Genomic DNA, 20,057 nt, shown 5'->3' with positions numbered 1-20,057 from the left:
CACACACACACACACACACACACACACACACACACACAGTGTGAGCAATGTTCTTATTAGGTGTTTACGCGTTTAGTCACAGAAACGATAAATATTTAATCATAATCACGACAAATATTAGAGAAAAATACAATATGATGTATGCATCAAAACAAACTTGTCCTTCCATCACGGTTGAACTCGCACTAGATCCAGCAACAGTGAGCTAGAGCTCTAGCTCCTCCCATTTGACGCTGCAGCGAATCCCCGCTCACTAAATTTAGCAAGGTGGAGCTGGAGCTCCAGCGAGGGGAGGAGCTGGAGCTCTAGCTCCTCCCATTTGGCTCTGCATCGAGCACCATCTCATAAATTCGCCTTCGAGCGCCATCATAACCTATGGGCAGCGGAGGGAGGGAGCGCAGGGAGAAGGATAAAGCCATGCAAGCCAATCAGAATCCTCAAAATCGACAACAACAAATAGCACGAGCGACTTCCAGTTCCTTTCAAAACAACAGACGTTGGGAGGCAATGTACCGGCGTCTTGGAAGGAAAAGCTGCTGTAAAAATGCTGATTTTCGTGTACTCCTTCGCCTCTGCTCCTCGATATAGTTCAGCAGTTGTGTTTTGCAAATGTAAACAGGCCAAAAGCGTTTGCACAAAAGTATTTTTTTTTCTTTTTTTTTTCACAAAAGTAAAAATGAGTACCACCTTAACAGCATCCATGATCAAACAGTAGCCAAACAAACTATAAACATAGGGCGCTCACATGACATAAGCATTTTCTGGCGCATAATGTGACGTTTGAGAACCTAAAACCCCGTTTCTCCCAGTTGACACGACAACACATAACCGGCGTTTTCAGAAATCTCCACTTTGGCTGGAGTTTTTAGAAATAATCGTTTTCAGGAATAAAAACGGCGTTTTCGTGTAAATGACAGGCCAAAATGCAGGGAAATATCTGCGTTTTCCCATCGTGTAAACGGGGCCATAATATCTGATTTAAACCCCCGAACACAAACTCGCCGTGGTCTATTTGTTAAATTCTTTATCCAATGCACTATTCCTCCATTTACACCTAGAACAAGGAGACGTTCCAAGAGTAAATGTATCTGCACAGTATTAAAGGCAGAGGTATAATCAATAAAAAGAACACGCACATAAGTCTTCGCTTGTTGTAAATGGCTAGCAATTGTATCAACCATAGTGAGCGTTGCATCCTCTGTCCCTCTTTGCGATTTGTATGCAAATTGCAGTACATCTAGTTGCTCTGATATGTATGGTTTCAGGTGATAACTAACTACTCTTTCCATGCATTTAGCAAGTATTGATGTAAGAGCCACAGGACGAAAGTCCTCTAGATTTTTTATTACTGAGAAGATTACCCAAGATATTACAATTAGACAAGATATTAAGACATTGGCAAATAGTTATGTTCTTGTTTTAAGCAAAAGGCATTAATTGAGGTTTATGTTTATGCTAACATAAAACATTATGCACATTTAACTTGTGTTGCGTTAACTTGAACAACAGAAGACAAAAACTGCTTAAGAAAACCTTTTCCCCCCAATGTTTGTTGGTCTTTTTTATCTTTCCTCAACTTTTCTTTTCTTTACAGATTTATATTATTGGCAGATCAGTGGAGTCTCTGTTTTTATGGCCTAAGGGACAGACCCAGGCAAGCATTAGAGACAAAGCCTCTTTAAGGAAAGTTAGTTCACTCAATGGCCATATTCAAAACACCCCTGGGCAGCTATTTCAAGTCCTGCAAATACAGTCCTACTGTGTATGCTTGAAGGGGAAAAGATATATATTAAATATATTAAACTTCTGTCAAAATTAAGTTTAAATAACATAACAACCACAATCAAAACAATTAAAAACTGACAAGAATGGTATTAAAAATCGCCCTGCTTAAGGTCAAATTATACAAAAAACGGTCAATGCTCTTTGAATAAGTCAGGAAATCTATTCCTCCATTATACGAAAATAAGGAAAGGATTATACCAAAGCTTTTGAGGGGCATATTTGAAAGTGTGTACGACTGGATAGCAATGCCAAGAAGCACGAAAAACAAAAAACAAAAACAAAGATGCTTATTCACAGTTATGTCATATTTACAGTCTGATGTTCTTTTCTAATTCACACTGCCCAAACAAATGGCAAAGAACAGTGGTTGCTGGGTTTTGTTGGATCAGTGCCCATTAACCAGGTTGGTGATTGGCACAGTGTGAAAACAACTGTTATGTTCTAGATCTCTAAATACTCTGCACCTGTCTAAATCCAAACACTTTAGAATGCGTGAAGTGTCACCATTTATTAGCATGTGTTCGGTCTGTGGAAATAAGCCTTTATAGCCAGACTACTGTTATTCTGTACCCAGCTTTGCATGGCTACTAAACTGGTTCTGAACTACTAAACAAGCAAAACCTCCCAATCGGCACATGGCACAAATATGGACAATAATGTCATGTTTTGCTTTTTTGATGTGCAAGAAAAAATAGGCATGTTTTCTTTCTAAAAATACTCTATGAAATCGAATGAATCTAAGCTGCACGTCTAGCTGGTTCGATCAATCAAACATCTATTTATAAAGCACTTTAAAAGCTGTAAAAGCATACTAAACTGCAGTACAAGAAAATAAACACATTTCATACACAAACAATGAATAAATAAAATTGATTAACATAAGAACATAAGGGTTGAATTATAATTTTGGTCTTTTTGTTATTTAGCATTAGAAAATGTTAGTTCATCCAACATTTCACCTCCTCAAGGCAATCCAGCAAAGAATTTTCAGCCACATTACTTTCTGCTTAAAAAGAAAAATACAACTACGTATCATCAGCATAACTATGATATGAAATACCATATTTATTAAATATAGAGACCAGCGGAATCATGTAAAGGAAAAAAAGTAACGGCCCTAAAATAGAGCCCTGAGGTACCCCAAAACTTACAGGAGCAATAGAAGAATAATGATTCCTAATCTTTACCGCAAATGTCCTACCCTCCAGGTAAGAACGGAACCAACGTAAGGCTACTCCATTTACACACCACTCAAGGCGCTCTAACAGAAGGACATGTTCCAGTGTGTCGAATGCCACACTCAGATCTAACAAGACAAGACCCACAAAATTTCCATTGTCAACTTCTAATTAAATATCATTTAATACTCTAATAAGGGCAGATTCCATACTATCATGCTGTTACCCAGCAAAAAGCTGGTTGAGCAAGAAGTTTTGAATTCAGTTCAGTTTTCTTGACATTATTACTTACCATAAAGGATAATTTGGCTTTACTTTGATTGGATAAAAAAGATGATGTCACTTCCCAGCCAACACACCCATGTGGGGCCCAAACGGGCTGCAAATGGGCTGATATCCGGGGCCCACCTGGGCTACCCAACTGGGAACCCAGCTAATTTTGGCCGCGGTTTCCGTGGTGGTCCCACATGTGTTAGCCCAGATAGGTTGATGATGGGCTCTTGATGGGCTCCATATCGGGCCCATATGGGTAACCTAGGTAGCACCCATTTAGGGCCTACAGGAGTCTGCACACATGGGTTGATGATGGGCTCTTGATGGGCTCCATATCGGGCCCATATGGGTAACCTAGGTAGCACCCATTTAGGGCCTACAGGAGTCTGCACACATGGGTTGATGATGGGCTCCATATCGGGCCCATATGGGTAACCTAGGTAGCACCCATTTAGGGCCTACAGGAGTCTGCACACATGGGTTGATGATGGGCTCTTGATGGGCTCCATATCGGGCCCACATGGGTAACCTAGGTAGCACCCATTTAGGGCCTACAGGAGTCTGCACACATGGGTTGATGATGGGCTCTTGATGGGCTCCATATCGGGCCCATATGGGTAACCTAGGTAGCACCCATTTAGGGCCTACAGGAGTCTGCACACATGGGTTGATGATGGGCTCTTGATGGGCTCCATATCGGGCCCATGTGGGTAACCTAGGTAGCACCCATTTAGGGCATACAGGAGTCTGCCCAGATGGGTTGATGATGGGCTCTTGATGGGCTCCATATCTGGCCCATATGGGTAACCTAGGTAGCACCCATTTAGGGCCTACAGGAGTCTGCACACATGGGTTGATGATGGGCTCTTGATGGGCTCCATATCGGGCCCATATGGGTAACCTAGGTAGCACCCATTTAGGGCCTACAGGAGTCTGCACACATGGGTTGATGATGGGCTCTTGATGGGCTCCATATCGGGCCCATGTGGGTAACCTAGGTAGCACCCATTTAGGGCATACAGGAGTCTGCCCAGATGGGTTGATGATGGGCTCTTGATGGGCTCCATATATGGCCCATATGGGTAACCTAGGTAGCACCCATTTAGGGCCTACAGGAATCTGCCCAGATGGGTTGATGATGGGACCCAGATAGGTCTTATCTAGGGCTCTTATGGGCCACAACGGGTATATATATGGGCTACCATATTTGTCTGTTTGGGTTACCTTATTTTACAGTAAACCCCTAAATACAATCATTACATGTAATCCACTAAACTATACTAAAATGTTAAAGGTATTCAATGAACAGAAACCAGTAGTTCACTTTTAAAGTTACTTTATTAAGCAAGTACAAGTATCACAAAACAAGAAAAGAAAAAAGTAATTATATATATATATATATATATATATATATATATATATATATATATATATATATATATATATGCACACGTTATATATGCATATCTGAAAAATTAACCATTTCACAAACAAAACAATAACCGTGCAGCTTCTCACTCCTCTGTTGTCGCTCTCCCAACGGCCCTTTGAAAAGAGAAAATAAATCAGTCAACCATTATGCCACTTTTTTAATTCCTTTTCACAGTTCAATCAGATGTGTCAGGTTAGCCTTTTGGTGCCCCACATCAAGTGTATCTAGATAAGGGGTTTGCAAACCTGTCCTGGAACACCCCCTGCACTGCACATATTGGAAGCACAAAATGTACATTTTGACCAACTTTTACCACTTTGAAGTAATTTCTAAAAAATAATTAGTGTTGAAGATCATTAAACCGTTATGCTGCCTCATAAGTCTGTCTGAAATCAGAATGGTTACTGCTCAAATAAATAAAAACTAAACTAAATCGGTTTTGTGAGGCACCTTAGTGTGTAAACGCTGCCTGCTAAGTCGTTGCCTGATAGGGCAGCGAGGCAATGAGTCAGCTGCCTAAGTTTTCAGATGCAGACTTTGTACGTTTCCCTCATCTAATATACCGGATTCATCACATTAGCTCATTTATAGAAACGGCAAGATCTGAAGTGGGTGTGCAGTACTGAGGGTTCCCAGGACAAGTTAGAAAACCAAATATTTGCCCATCATTCATCCAACTCAAATATTGCTTATCACTTGACATGTAAGTAGTAGCAACTTTACAAAGTCTACTCGCTCTAATGTTATGTTACAGAACATATTTCTCCTGTTTTACAACATTTGCACTGGCTCTTAGTTCAATTTTAAAAACTAAACAAGTTGGCTCCTTTATATCTTCTTCATATACACTTCCTCCACTACATCCTAAGATCGGCTTCTGCACTTACACTTGTTCTTCCACGCACTCGGACAACTTCCATGGGGTCACAAGCTTTTGGTTGTGCTGCTCCTGATGCCATCACTTCCTCTTCACTTCTTGCCTGCTGTCTGTACTATCCTGTATAAATAAAAGCAAGAAAAACTCAATACAAAATAAGTCATGTACAAGATTTTCACTTTACAGTTCAATTAGTCGGGTAGAAAACAAAGTATACAACACTATCCATTCTAAAACACATTTTATGTATTCACACAAGCAATTCTTCAGAGCCCCAACATGGAATTGTAAAAAAATTAATATTACTCCCATGTGTCAGTTACGATTACTATAATGATAAGGTCATGATTTCATCTTTAAAACAGATGAAGAAATCAACAAATTGTGGTGTTGAGCTGAGAGGGTTGTGGTCTGTTGCTCTTTGAATTAGGCCTATATCTTTCAATGCAGGTTTATATTGTTTCAACAATTTGCCTGACCCCTGGGGGCTCCGTATATTTCTGATAATATTTGTGGAGAAACATTACACTGTTTTAATTCAGAATCCTAACCATACATTGTAGGCTACTAATTAAAAGTAATTTATTAAATCAAGTAAAATAAAAAATAACACAAAAGGCCAATGAATCTGTACCAGAAGTGATAGTGCAATGTAGCAGCTAAAGAATAATCCTCCACCAAATTGCCAGTAATCAGCTGGTCCTTGGCGAATCTGAAGAGGGGGAAAGAAGAAATTATTCAATGAAAAGTCCTTAAAAAGCAGTATTTTCTTATATCATTCCTTCAAACAATCTTAAATTTAAAAAAAAAAACAACGTTTGCCATTATAACATTCACACTACATGAACTGAGTAATGTCAAGGGCTGGGTAAAAAATATTGATTTCTCGATTTTATTTGATTCTCATTTTTACGAAACAATATCAATTCTTAAATCCCAAGAATCGATTAGTCAACCTGTTTTCAGTTGATGAATGAATGGAACATTGTAGCGTGCATCCCATCCAATAAATCCAGCCCTAGTAATGTCATCTTTGAGACTGTTAGTTGTTACATGATGATTAAAAATGTAAACATAAACTTTAAGCATGGCAATCCCATCAGAAATGTGTATCATTGCAAGGGAAGCACACACAAAAAAAAAAAAAAAAAAAAAAAAAAAATTGTAAACAAATATATTTCCAATACTGTTATCAGTGTTTGAAGAGGTTATGTAAACATACTTCTAACGAATAAATGACTGTTTTATCACTTTACTCATTCCAACGCTTTTTTACCTCTCATGCGTTTTTAAACTAAGGTTAGCTGACATTAAACACACAACGTTACCAACAACAAAACACAGCAATGTCAGATGGTACTAAATTACATTGAAATACGTGCTTATATTGCTACAGCAGTACAAAAACACACACAGAGATAACTTATTGAACGTATAAGGTTGCATTAAGCCTATGACTGTTAACGTTTCTCATGTCCATAAACGTTAACGTTAATTTAACTGACTGCTATAAGGACTGAAAAATGTTTTCTTACCTGATATCGCCAGTATTTTTACAGACCACGTACGAACCCTTCCTCTGTTCACATTCCAGCTTTTGTTCTTCATTGATATCAACTTAAATTCGCTCAAAATTTAAGAATTCAACAGGCAGATATAAAATAATCCAGGTCTGACCGAGTAGGCTAATCAATGCAAGCAGCAGCTCAGCTGCTGCTCAGTGCGCGCCTATTTTAAATTTGAAAATACGTCCGTTACTCTCGGTCGGTGACTGAGCCGCGCAGAGCCGCGCACATTCTCATTGGACAGTTTCCTGGAAGACAGACAGATTAACCAATCATGCTCAAAGTAAAACGGCGAAACAACCAATAACAATAGTTTAATAACAGTTAACATAGCGGTGTATTGAGTTTTATTTGCAGTCTGTATTATTATTTAATTAATTAGTCAAATGACATGACAGTGTATGAATACAAATGTAATAATGCAATGTAAACGGTTAGGCAAGCAGACAAAATTGTAAATTCAAACAAAATCACATAAGGCAAAAGGTTTGAAACTATTATTGTTAATAATGATAATTATATTTTAACATATACTGAAGAGCTGTTATATCAAAAAAATTATGAAATGCTAATTAATTGTCACAATAATGTTGAAAGGCAGATATTTCTGCTGTATGTTGTTTCAACGTACAGATCTTGTAAAAATGTCAACGCTGATTTAGAAGTGTTTTAAATCTTTTACTTTTTTCTTTTCTTGTTTTGTGATACTTGTATTTGCTTAATAAAGTAACTTTAAAAGTGAACTACTGGTTTCTGTTCATTGAATACCTTTAACATTTTAGTATAGTTTAGTGGATTACATGTAATGATTGTATTTAGGGGTTTACTGTAAAATAAGGTAACCCAAACAGACAAATATGGTAGCCCATATATATACCCGTTGTGGCCCATAAGAGCCCTAGATAAGACCTATATGGGTCCCATCATCAACCCATGTGGGCAGATTCCTGTAGGCCCTAAATGGGTGCTACCTAGGTTACCCACATGGGCCCGATATGGAGCCCATCAAGAGCCCATCATCAACCCATCTGGGCAGACTCCTGTAGGCCCTAAATGGGTGCTACCTAGGTTACCCACATGGGCCCGATATGGAGCCCATCAAGAGCCCATCATCAACCCATCTGGGCTAACACATGTGGGGCCACCACGGAAACCGCGGCCAAAATTAGCTGGGTTCCCAGTTGGGTAGCCCATGTGGGCCCCGGATATCAGCCCATTTGCAGCCCGTTTGGGCCCCACATGGGTGTGTTAGCTGGGGCAAGCTCTGTCCAGATTGTCCTCTGGTGTCTGCGGATGAATCCATGTTGAGCTGGGAAACGTGATGTAAATGTTTGCGCGTGAATCCGTGGCCAACAAAACCAAAATTAGCTGGGTTCCCAGTTGGGTAGCCCAGGTGAGCCCCGGATATCAGCCCATTTGCAGCCCGTTTGGGCCCCACATGTGTTGGCTGGGGATCTTGTAAAAATGTCAACGTTGATTTAGAATGGTTTTTGTTAATCTTTTTCAACAACAAACTGACATTATTTCAACCATATTTCAACGTTGAAGGTCGGTCATGTGCTGGCTGGGTATGTAGCCTACTCATTTCCCATTAGTGAACTGACTAGGTCTCACATAGGGAGCCCATCTGGGTTTGCCCATGTTGGACCTACTTAGTTGACCCAAGTGGGCCCCAGATAAGAAGCCCCTTTTGAGCCCATGTCCATCTGTACCCCTGTAGCCCATTTGTAACCCATATGGGCCCCAGATAAGAAGCCCCTTTTGATCCCATGTCCATCTGTACCCCTGTAGCCCATTTGTAACCCATATGGGCCCCAGATAAGAAGCCCCTTTTGATCCCATGTCCATCTGTACCCCTGTAGCCCATTTGTAACCCATATGGGCCCCAGATAAGAAGCCCCTTTTGAGCCCATGTCCATCTGTACCCCTGTAGCCCATTTGTAACCCATATGGGCCCCAGATAAGAAGCCCATTTTGAGCCCATGTCCACTCTGTACCCCTGTAGCCCATTTGTAACCCATATGGGCCCCAGATAAGAAGCCCCTTTTGAGCCCATGTCCATCTGTACCCCTGTAGCCCATTTGTAACCCATATGGGCCCCAGATAAGAAGCCCCTTTTGATCCCATGTCCATCTGTACCCCTGTAGCCCATTTGTAACCCATATGGGCCCCAGATAAGAAGCCCCTTTTGATCCCATGTCCATCTGTACCCCTGTAGCCCATTTGTAACCCATATGGGCCCCAGATAAGAAGCCCCTTTTGATCCCATGTCCATCTGTACCCCTGTAGCCCATTTGTAACCCATATGGGCCCCAGATAAGAAGCCCCTTTTGATCCCATGTCCATCTGTACCCCTGTAGCCCATTTGTAACCCATATGGGCCCCAGATAAGAAGCCCCTTTTGAGCCCATGTCCATCTGTACCCCTGTAGCCCATTTGTAACCCATATTGGCCCCAGATAAGAAGCCCCTTTTGATCCCATGTCCATCTGTACCCCTGTAGCCCATTTGTAACCCATATGGGCCCCAGATAAGAAGCCCCTTTTGATCCCATGTCCATCTGTACCCCTGTAGCCCATTTGTAACCCATATGGGCCCCAGATAAGAAGCCCCTTTTGAGCCCATGTCCATCTGTACCCCTGTAGCCCATTTGTAACCCATATGGGCCCCAGATAAGAAGCCCCTTTTGAGCCCATGTCCACTCTGTACCCCTGTAGCCCATTTGTAACCCATATGGGCCCCAGATAAGAAGCCCATTTTGAGCCCATGCCCACTCTGTACCCCTGTCGCCCATTTGTAACCCATATGGGCCCCACATAAACGTGTTGGCTGGGTTAGATGGTGTCAATATCATCTCAAAACTCACACAATTTATCATAAACTAAAATCAATACATTTTAATAGTTTTTCCCCCACTAAAAATCTTTCACACAATGTAACGCCAATGACACATTTAAATAAAAAATGTACAAAAAAGGAAACAAAAATTAAAGGTAAATGAATAGCTCTGCTCTCAATACTGTAGATACACCCAGAAAGCTAGTGTGTGATAAAAGAAAGCACATGATATGAATGATTACACATTATCCATTGCATGTATCTTTATATTTCTTCATGGCCTATTCTGCTTATGAACAACTCGGTTCAAAATTGCTTGTGTCAGACTCAGCACTTCCTCCAAATGTATTCTAACACAGTTCTCACCTTGATTCGAAATACACACAAGCAGCATGACAATAGTACAAAATAACTTCCATAAGAAGAGCCACTGAAATATCTTATATGTGTTACAGTATCTACACGACTTCCTTTCACAACCTTGCAAAATTACAACCATTGAGCTCTGGCTGGTTGAGAGGAACGGGGCGTTTTTAATAGAGCCCCGACAAGAGTCCTAGACACTGTGCTCACATCATCAGGATCTCTTCCAAGTCGGGTGTTTTGATTAAAAGCTATCATAACAACTCAAGCCAACTGTGCGTTACATGGGGTCAGCAGTATTGAGGACAGCGACTGCCATGCAAAGAGGGTTTACATTGTGGAAATCAGATTCAGCTGTGGCCAGATAAACTCAAAGCTTTAGCCACAAAGCTCTGAATACAAATCTCATTAGCAACTACAAAATGAAACCACGCCAACTCAATGCTGTAGCCTCACTCTATAAAGCAGATTATTTTAGTGTGTGTGCTGAACGCTCACTCAAATGCAAATAGAGATAAATATACAAAGAAATGTAAAAAACAAAAATAAATGAGTATTTATACTTTTATTTCCTAATTTATGTATGATTGTATTTTTTCCACATGTATTTATACATTTATTTATTTATTTCCACTTTTATTTATTTCCACAATTATTCATGTATATCTGTATATATGTCTACATTTATTTATTTTGACATTTATTTATTTTGACATTTATTTGTCCGTATGCTAATGAGAGGGGCGTGTTTTACCTCAGACATCAGCAATCGAGCTCAGAGTGGCAGTGCTGAAGCTAGAAATAAATTAATAAATAAATGTGGGAAAAAAATACAATTATACATAAATTAGGTAATACAAATGTATAAATACTCATTACTTTTTGTTTGTTTTTTACATTTCTTTGTATATTTATTTATGTATATATTTATTATTATTATGTCAGCTTTGGAATTCCATAGGTGTTTGTAGCTCTGTTAAGCACTCTGTTTATTTTTCATATTGTGTATTTGGGTCATTCTCAAACAATAGATTTTCTGATTTACAAAATGTTAATGTTTTCAATTTAATCCTTTTCTCCAATAAAAGTGGATTATGGGTGTTTGTTTTAATTAATACTAATTATAAAGGATAGTTTGACATTTATTTATTAATTGTATTATTTTATTTCACAAATGAAGAATGTGTTGAAATGAAAAAAAAAAAGAATTCTAATAAGTGTCAGTAAAAACACACATAATTTAATCAAAAATGAATAAATAAATTACAGAATTAAATCCTTTATACTGAGAGTCTTTCAAGTGAACATTGAACAATATAAGAGCAATGGCACATTTAAATTAAAATTAAAAAAATCACAACAACTATGAATTACTTCAACATAGAGGGGAAATTCATCAAATGCACATTTAAACTTCCAAATTTTGAACTTGAAAGTACTTTTCTATAATGTTTTTGTATTTTCAAAATAACACTATAAAATGAATAGTTAACTAGTTTAACTAAATAAGAGGGGAAAAAACTGCTGAGTTATAATGTTTTATGTTTTATTTAATGTTTTAATAATCTTTTATATGGAGTTTCTTGACTATTTGACTTTTATATGAGTGAAAATTCAAAAGACATGTTTGTCATAATTTGAGAATGTCCTATTTATAGCTGCACAAAAAAAAAGTATGAAAGTTGAATTCAGAAAACTACTGAACGAGCGTTTTCACCTAAAAAACGACAGGTGAAATTCTTTGAAATTCTGAAGTTTCTAAATCCTGCTTATTCCTCAGCATTTAGATGAGACGAGATTTATTTATTCATTCGGAATCCGGAGCCGAGACAGTGCTGAAGTAATCTGTATTACTCACAGACTCCTAATCTTGACGAGCTCTGCCAAGAGGGATTACCCAACAAACACATCATAAGTGATGTCAAGAGAATACTTGCTCATAAAAACACACGCTACTGCATCAAAGGCTGCGGACGGCTTGTCATGCATTCAAAGGTAAAACACACTTGGCAGGAAAAGGGAATTATAACCAGATAAGCAACACACATAGTCTTGGAATACATCAGACAGGCTCTCAAAACTACTGGAGGGCGGAAGAGTGATAGAGAGCTCTTCAACAGCACGGATGTGAAGAAAGAATACATAAAATGAACAGGACAGGGCTATCATAAGCCATTTTCATACTGTCAGAACTCTGTACCGCATGCCCTGGGTGAAATAATAATTGAAAATCCCTAGTGGATGATTCAGAAACATGGCTTAAACATCTTTTTCTTTTTTCTTAAAAAAATGTGCAGACCGTGTTTTGAACAAAATGTATAGAATGTAAAATGTAGATATGAAATCTGAAGGTAACAGATATTGGTTGTTACATTGATTAACCAATAGCTGTTTGAGCATGTACATCGAATTCATTGTACATCGGATAAAGTTACATTTTATATGACAGAAAAAGTTGTCTTGCGTCCAAAACCGTACATAAGTAGGTGAGAATGAGGCAAAGCAGACGGCTAAAATATACAAAATAAAAATCAGCGATATTCGGTTATGACAGTCAAGGCACAACTATAAAGAAAATTAGGTAACTTTATAAAGGGAAATGAGTGTATTCAGCTGTATTTGGTCATTTGGCACACTGACTGGTTGTCGCATGAATTAACATAAACTTTGGTCCAGCATAAATCATGACTCTCCTGACAAGAAAAAAAAACCTCAACCATGAGACCGAAACACTAATGACTGCACAGTTTCTTTAATCACAGTCATAGCTGGATCATACATTAAATGGGAGAAAGACTGACCTTATGGAAACTGCCATAGAAAATCTTCTTAATTTCAGTTCCTTCGAAAGTCACCGTTTGAAATTCACCCTTGTAGTCGTAATTGAAAAAGGTTAACGTTTTCCCTCCGTCTGAAGAAAGACAAAAATTGTTTAAGTCAGCAGTTCTCAACTGGTTTTGATTCAGGACTAAGATGACTCCACACAGTATAAAAATGATTTATTATACAAAAATTTTACATTCAAATTCATGCTCTCGACAGCGAATCATTTATGCACTGTGGTAGGCACAAATCATGTTTATTCTCATTTAAAACCCATATTAATGCAGTCATGGTTGTATTTTCTTTTACCTTGTGTAAATTTGTATATGGTATTTGAAAATACAGAATCTGCATAATTTGTACCAAAGGACCACAGAGTTTGATTAGACATACAGCCATTAACACCAATAACAACAACAAAATGCATGTGTTTTCTTCTCCTTTATGAAAGAGAATAAGCCCATATATTTTGCCAGTGTATTTTTGCATATAGTTGGTTGCATTTTATTATTTGCACTTAGCAGTTAACTGTTTGTGAACCATTTTGGGTTTCGACCCACCAGTTACGAACCACTGTTTGAAAAACATGTAATTGATAAAAAGAAAAGAAAAAAACATTATGTTTTACATTATAGTAGAGTTTAAATATTAAAATCATCTAAATTATCATTAAATAATTATACAATTGATGATTTTTTTCTCACAAGATTTTATGTTGAGACTGCACATGGGTATAAGGTTCATCAAAAAGAGTAATACTTACTGTCCAGAATAATGCCCACTAGTGGCTCATTGTTTTTGTCGAGGATTTCCCACAATGCAAAAGGCTCCTGAGGGGTTTCGGGCAGTATGCGAAAGAGCATAGATATAGTGTAGTCAGAGGGAAGGCCTTCAGGATGTAGATATCTGTAAAAAATAAATCATAGTTTTTGGACAACAATTATCGGTATCTCTATGAACTCCTTTACATCATGTTTGAAACAACGAAATGAAACTGTCCTGCACTTTTCAGGTTATTTATTTATTTTTATTTTTTAGAGGTGCTAAACTAAACTGAGGGTGGGGAAACAAGATATCATGGTGTTTAGCCATGTTGTACTAATTCACTCCCTCGTTTTTGTACGTTTCCACTATTCACCTAAACAAAAGAACAACTTATTCAAATGTGGACACTAATTAATAAGCCAATAACTATTTCCATGTCATGTATGGGGCTCTGTACTGAACAATTCATCCAGATATCGGATTTGGCATCAGACTATTTATTTCTGTTTGCCTGTGACCAAGCCTAAATTCAGTCTGTTCATCATATAAAGCTATCATGTCTCTTCAGAAAATTTGGACTAATCCGCTCAATTCATGTGGATTATTTTTATGATCTCTTTATGAACTCTTTGAAGCATCAAAGTGGTAGTTGCGTAGCTGTTTACGTAGGGACTGAAAGCTCTCAGATTGACAGATGACATGAGGGTGAGTAAATGATGACAGAATTTTCATTTTTGGGTGAACTATCCCTTTAATAAAAAGAGAGACATACCACTCTTATAATGTCTCAACAAAAAACAAAAAAAAATGATTCTATATATGCCTCCAACCATTCCACTGCATCCACATGGCACAAATGCTGTAGAACAGTCAAAACAAAATGATCAGTGTAAAATATAACAACACAGGCACTGAAATTTAATACAATAAAACAAACAACTAAAATAAACGCAGATCAATATTAAAGTGAAAAGAAACAATTATGGTTGAGTATTGCAATAGAAACCGCACAGCCAGTAAAACAAATCTTCAACTTCATGAGCACCTTCCACTAAAGAACAAATGTGAACTGTATCCAGAGCGCTGCCATTACCCTGTGAGTCATTGGCCTTCTCATAATCACCGATGAGATTATCATAATAACAGTGTTGTAGTAATTCCCAGCTGCCTGAGTGCAACTTAAAGTGAGGCTGTGGTTTGTGAGATTTACAGGAGAGGAGACCCTTATGCTGAAACCCTCCACTGTAATAACAACATTCCCCATGAGCGCAGGAAAGTGAACCTAATCTAAATATTATCACATGCTGGGGAGGGTCAGTGCTCAGAAGCCCGATCGCTCTTTATATTGCCTGTAAGTGAGGGGCTAATCTATTCCTACTAACTTAACCCGCTTCATCTAGATTTGATTAAACTCAGTCTTTATTACGGCTTTGATTTGACAGGTGACGTGTTACAGCTGTCAACTAACACATTTTCTCATTTCAGAGAGTTTCAGTTGAGTGTAATGGTATGCTTTCTCACATACAGAAACACACACACACACACACATACCTGGTAGGCTGGGAGACGAGGGCGTCCTTGTGTAACCGGTAGCAGGGGAAGCTGTTGAAAGTCCCAGGCTCCATTGAGACACCTTGCACACTGCTGTAGTGCTTCTCAACCAAACCAAACATCTCCATCATACGGAAGCCTGCAAAGGACAACAGAAAAATGTCAAGTATGCTAATCTAAAGAACACCACCTTTAAATAGTTTACACCTTTACTTCTTAAAGACCCCTTGGTATCTCGTGTCCTCCGTGGTACTCCTAGGCTGAGGCCTGCAGCTCGCACCAGGGTGCCGACATGGGATCTGGCCATTGTCCTTCAAGGCCTTTCCCAGGCTCCCTTTGAGCCTTTGGAGAAGGTGCCAGCTAGGTTTCTTACTTTGAAAGCTCTGTTCCTCCTCGCCATTTCATCTCTTAAAAGAATAGGAGATCTACAGGCATTGTCGGTTGCACCCTCGTGCTTAGAATTTGCTCTTGGCATGGTTAAAGCATTCGTTCACCCTAGACCAGGCTATATTCTCAAGGTCCGCACTAATGTGGCTAAATCTATAGTACTGCAGGCCTTCTGTCGTCCTCCTTTTCAAGATTCGGACCAGGAAAAGAACAATCTGCTATGCCCAGTTAGGGCACTGGATGCCTATGTCCACAGAGCTGCCCTCTAGCATTAAGCTGAACAATTGTTTGCATGATTTGGGCCCCCTAAAAAAGGGTCCCCAGCATCTAAGCAGAGAATATGCAAGTGGGTGGTTGAGGCTATCTCACTTGCTTATGAGTCGACCGGACAGCCTTCACCTATGGCTGTTCGGTCCAACTCTACTAGGAGTATGGCGGCCTCTAAGGCTCTAATGTCAGCAGTGCCCCTCCAGGACGTTTGTGATGTGGCAGGGTGGTCCTCACCGCATACATTCGTCAGGTTTTACTCTTTGGGCCTGGACTCTACACCGGGGTCTCGGGTGCTTTCGTCCTAGTGCTGCTCTTATGATTTCACACAGGATAGACACTTCTTGCTATGGTGGTGTTGGTATAAACGTTCCCTTAGCATCAATTGACGCAGCGCGAGTTCCCTTGAAAGGGAACGCCTCGGTTACGACTGTAACCTCGGTTCCCCGAAGAGGGAACGAGACCCTGCGTCACCTGCCATATCTCCTACGTGCCTGTAATCGACTTGCTCAGACCTTAAGAAGCTGCTTTGTTTGGGCAGGCTTTATAGTTTCCTGGTTCATGACACCCGTGTCTGACGTTCCGTCATACCATTGGACTGATTTCCCAGGTGAAAAAGACGTACTATTAAATATATAAAAAATGTACTTGAGTATGTTTTATTATACTTTAAAGCTACACTGTGTGATATTTTCCCCATCTAGCGGTGAAATTGTATATGACTACCCAGTGAATATTAGTTTCTGTTCCTTTCAATTTCGAGGGCGTTTTAACTCCTACGGTGGCCGTATTATTCCAAGATTAGCATGGCTTCCAGTTAGACTTCGTCCAATTGCGCCTTTAAAACTATCACCTGTGATCCGTCGCAGCACAGATTTATGTTACAAGGTAAACAATACTTTTTCACCATTGACGTGAGGAAAAGTAACGCAAGTTATACTAGAGGTCGTTCTGGCGTTATGCACAACCATGCTATGGTTAGACAAGCATCCTTGGCAAAGTCCTTGGCGACTCTGCTACATGTCCTCGAAAATAGGCGTGATCCTCCATCAGCAATCTTTCAAATCTGCCGGCAGAGTAATCTCCCCCTCGCATTCGTCTCTGTGTCACTGAGTGTAAAGCGCGAAAGGCGAAGCTTGAATTTACAGGTATGTCCCTCTTTGGCTAATGTAGTTTCAAGATGGAGGGGCAACATGGCGACCGGCATTCGAACCCCTCACCCGTATGTACTTTCAATGGCAGATTATAAACTTACGAGAATACTTATTACTTGAAAGAAGTAAATATACATTAATGAGCACATATATTTTTGAAAGAATTTTTTGCTAAGAATCAACTAAAAAAATGACACAGTGTAGCTTTAATGCATTTTTAATACATTTAACAGTACGTCTTTTTCACCTGGGTTTACATGTGCTTCTAGACATCATCACGCAAAGCCTTCGCTTAGCGTCAATCGACGCAGCGTCTCGTTCCCCCTTAAGGGAACTGAGGTTACAGTCGTAACCGAGGCGTTTTCAGGATTCTTTGATGAGTAGAATATTTCAATTTCAGAATTATTTAAAATTTAACATTTTCATAACAGTATAAAAGTCACCACTGTCAAGTTTGACCTTCATCCTTGATGAATAAAAGAACAAAAATAAAAATCATACTGACCCCAAATGTTTGTATTGTAGTGTATGTACATCAAATTTTAGTAAGTTAATAAATAAAAAAATACAAAAATAAATAATGAGAAAAGTGATTAATTCAGTGGGTTATTTTAAATGTCTTAAAGTGTGTTTTCTCTGTTAAAATACTTGAATATGCCATCTTAATATTTATATTATAAATTAGATTATAAATATTATAAAATATATAAAATATTATTGCATTAATATATTATACATATAATTAAATTATAAAGATTACCCAAAAGTGTAAACATATAGCGGCTGTGGTAAAAACATGGCCTGAATCAGGCTAAAGGCTCAACCAATGGTGCGAGTTTAAGGGTGGGACTATGTTTGTCCATCTAGTGAAAGATAGGTGGAAAATCAATGCAAAACTAAGTGTGCTTTTTTTTCTTCTTCAAGATCTAAACAATGGTGTGAGAATAACATGACCCACTGGTCCTAATTAAGTAAAGGGCTTTTTAAATACTGACAGTGGATGGATAGAATAAATCAATTCTTTAAATAAATCCTCAGATCCTATCCTACCCAGCACAATGATGGTGAGCTTTGTGTAGAGGTTACTGTGAGCCAGGAGCATTTATTGTTGTCTTACCAGCTAAAGTGTTCCCACTCATTAACACCGAGGGACAAGCTGTAAAAGAAAAACAGAACAGAGAGCAAAACCTATCAATTCCCAAGAATAAAGTGATTTTTGAAAATTACACGTTACATAATGATGCATTCAAATATTTTCCTGTTCAGAGACCATTTTAACAGCAATAGATTTCAAACTTGTATTTTAGACTTAACATAAACTCAAGTCACGAGGGATGAAAACGGAACAAAGAACTTAAAGTAATCCAAAAGCAATTACCCTGCAATATAAAAAGTCTATAAACTGTATTCGTCCTTAATAATCTCACAAAGGTAAGTATGTCATTACTTGCATAGTTCTTCTGAATCGGTTAACACTCTAATGAGAGTTAAATGACATGTAGTTGCAAATTCACTTGTAGTTAGTAGAATGCCTGAAGTGGACCATGTTACCATTGTAATTTTTTTATTAACAAACGCTAGCAATGATTAATAAATGCTGTAAAAATATATTGGCCATGTTAGTTAATGCATTGACTAATTTTAACAAATGAGACCTTTATTGTCAAGTGTTATCCATTACTTGTAAAAGACAGTTCTGGATCTGGTTTCTGATTGATCAATTCTGTTCTTAAATCCAGATACTGTATGACCTATTCAGTTGCATACTAACATTCAGTTATGTCAGAGATTCTTTCTTCTAGTAGAAGGATGTCACTTAATAATAATTAAAAAAAATATATAGCCATGATTACATTCACAATGTAGCATGTACTGTATTCCTAATATTATTGCTTAAAACTAGCAAGTTATACCACATCAAGGCAAACTGAAAGAGGAAGTTTCTGTGTATTCTCAAAGGGACGTACTGGCAGTTGCAGCCTCGCAAACAAAAGTTATGAGCTGTTCTTCAATCTTCTTGAATGCATCCAGATCGTCCACAAAGAACACATGTCTTTCGCTAGGCTTGCTGGCGATGTTCACCAGCTCCCCGTAGTCAGCATCAGCGAACCCAATGGCAAAGATGATGTAACCTACAATGAAACAAGACAACACCTTTATTACAGCATTTAAAGTTCTTTTTTTAAAACGACAGAAACAACCAAACCACTAGACAGTTGGTGTTTTCAGATGCTGCTGTTTGCTATGCTCATTTTTAGATTCATATGACATGTTCAAGGAATATTCAGATCACTCACCCTCCATCTGCATCTCCTTAGAGATCTTATTGACGTCATCCTGAGAGCGCCCGTCCGTGAGCACCACCAGCACTTTAGGAATGCCCCTCCGTACGCCCGCGTTCTCAGTAAAGATGGCCTCCTTCACATGCTTAATGGCTCGACCTGAATCAAGAGTCATAAACATAGATGTTACTGCCTGGTGCCAAGAGCTGGATTTACAGCATTTCACGGAAAAGTGATGGATTTTACAGGAACACGCATCCTGACAGAGCGATTTGCGTTTGCCTGAGAGACATATTTCATTGAAACTTCACGCCAGTACCTGCAGAGAGCTAGAATGATGGTCATGAAACGATGTGGTGAAAGAACAAAACCTTTGACAATAAAAAAATAAGTGTGGATCTGAAAACAAATGTTGTTAAAATGATGCTGTTGTGACGAATGGTTTCTGATCATTTTCCCTTTGTGAGCATTGTCTTTTTAAAGCCTAAAAAATTATGAATAACAGCAAATGTAATGAC

The 20,057-nt window shown here is 38.7% G+C and overlaps 1 protein-coding gene and 1 long non-coding RNA gene across 6 annotated transcripts in view; both read right to left on the bottom strand.

Moving 5' to 3' along the window:
* The window catches only part of col14a1a (collagen, type XIV, alpha 1a), a 139,340-nt gene that overhangs the window by 35,599 nt on the left and 83,684 nt on the right, over positions 1-20,057 (bottom strand). For all 5 annotated transcript variants that reach the window (XM_079895467.1, XM_079895471.1, XM_079895469.1 and 2 more), the window contains 6 exons: positions 19,555-19,698; positions 19,225-19,389; positions 18,375-18,413; positions 15,450-15,588; positions 13,897-14,039; positions 13,112-13,221 (listed from right to left, as the gene is read on the bottom strand). In XM_079895467.1, the coding sequence (XP_079751593.1) occupies positions 13,112-13,221; positions 13,897-14,039; positions 15,450-15,588; positions 18,375-18,413; positions 19,225-19,389; positions 19,555-19,698 (740 nt within the window). The remainder of the gene's footprint in view (positions 1-13,111; positions 13,222-13,896; positions 14,040-15,449; positions 15,589-18,374; positions 18,414-19,224; positions 19,390-19,554; positions 19,699-20,057) is intronic.
* LOC307172821 lies at positions 4,714-6,242 on the bottom strand. The gene is made up of 3 exons (XR_013823772.1): positions 6,180-6,242; positions 5,556-5,665; positions 4,714-4,781 (listed from the first exon to the last, which is right to left on the bottom strand). It is a non-coding gene; the product is annotated as an uncharacterized lncRNA (long non-coding RNA).

This window comes from Squalius cephalus, assembly GCF_949319135.1.
Source record: "Squalius cephalus genome assembly, chromosome: 15".
Classification (NCBI taxonomy): Eukaryota; Metazoa; Chordata; class Actinopteri; order Cypriniformes; family Leuciscidae; genus Squalius; species Squalius cephalus.
The sequence above is the reverse complement of the archived record's forward strand: the minus strand, read 5'-3'. Positions and strand labels throughout refer to the sequence as shown.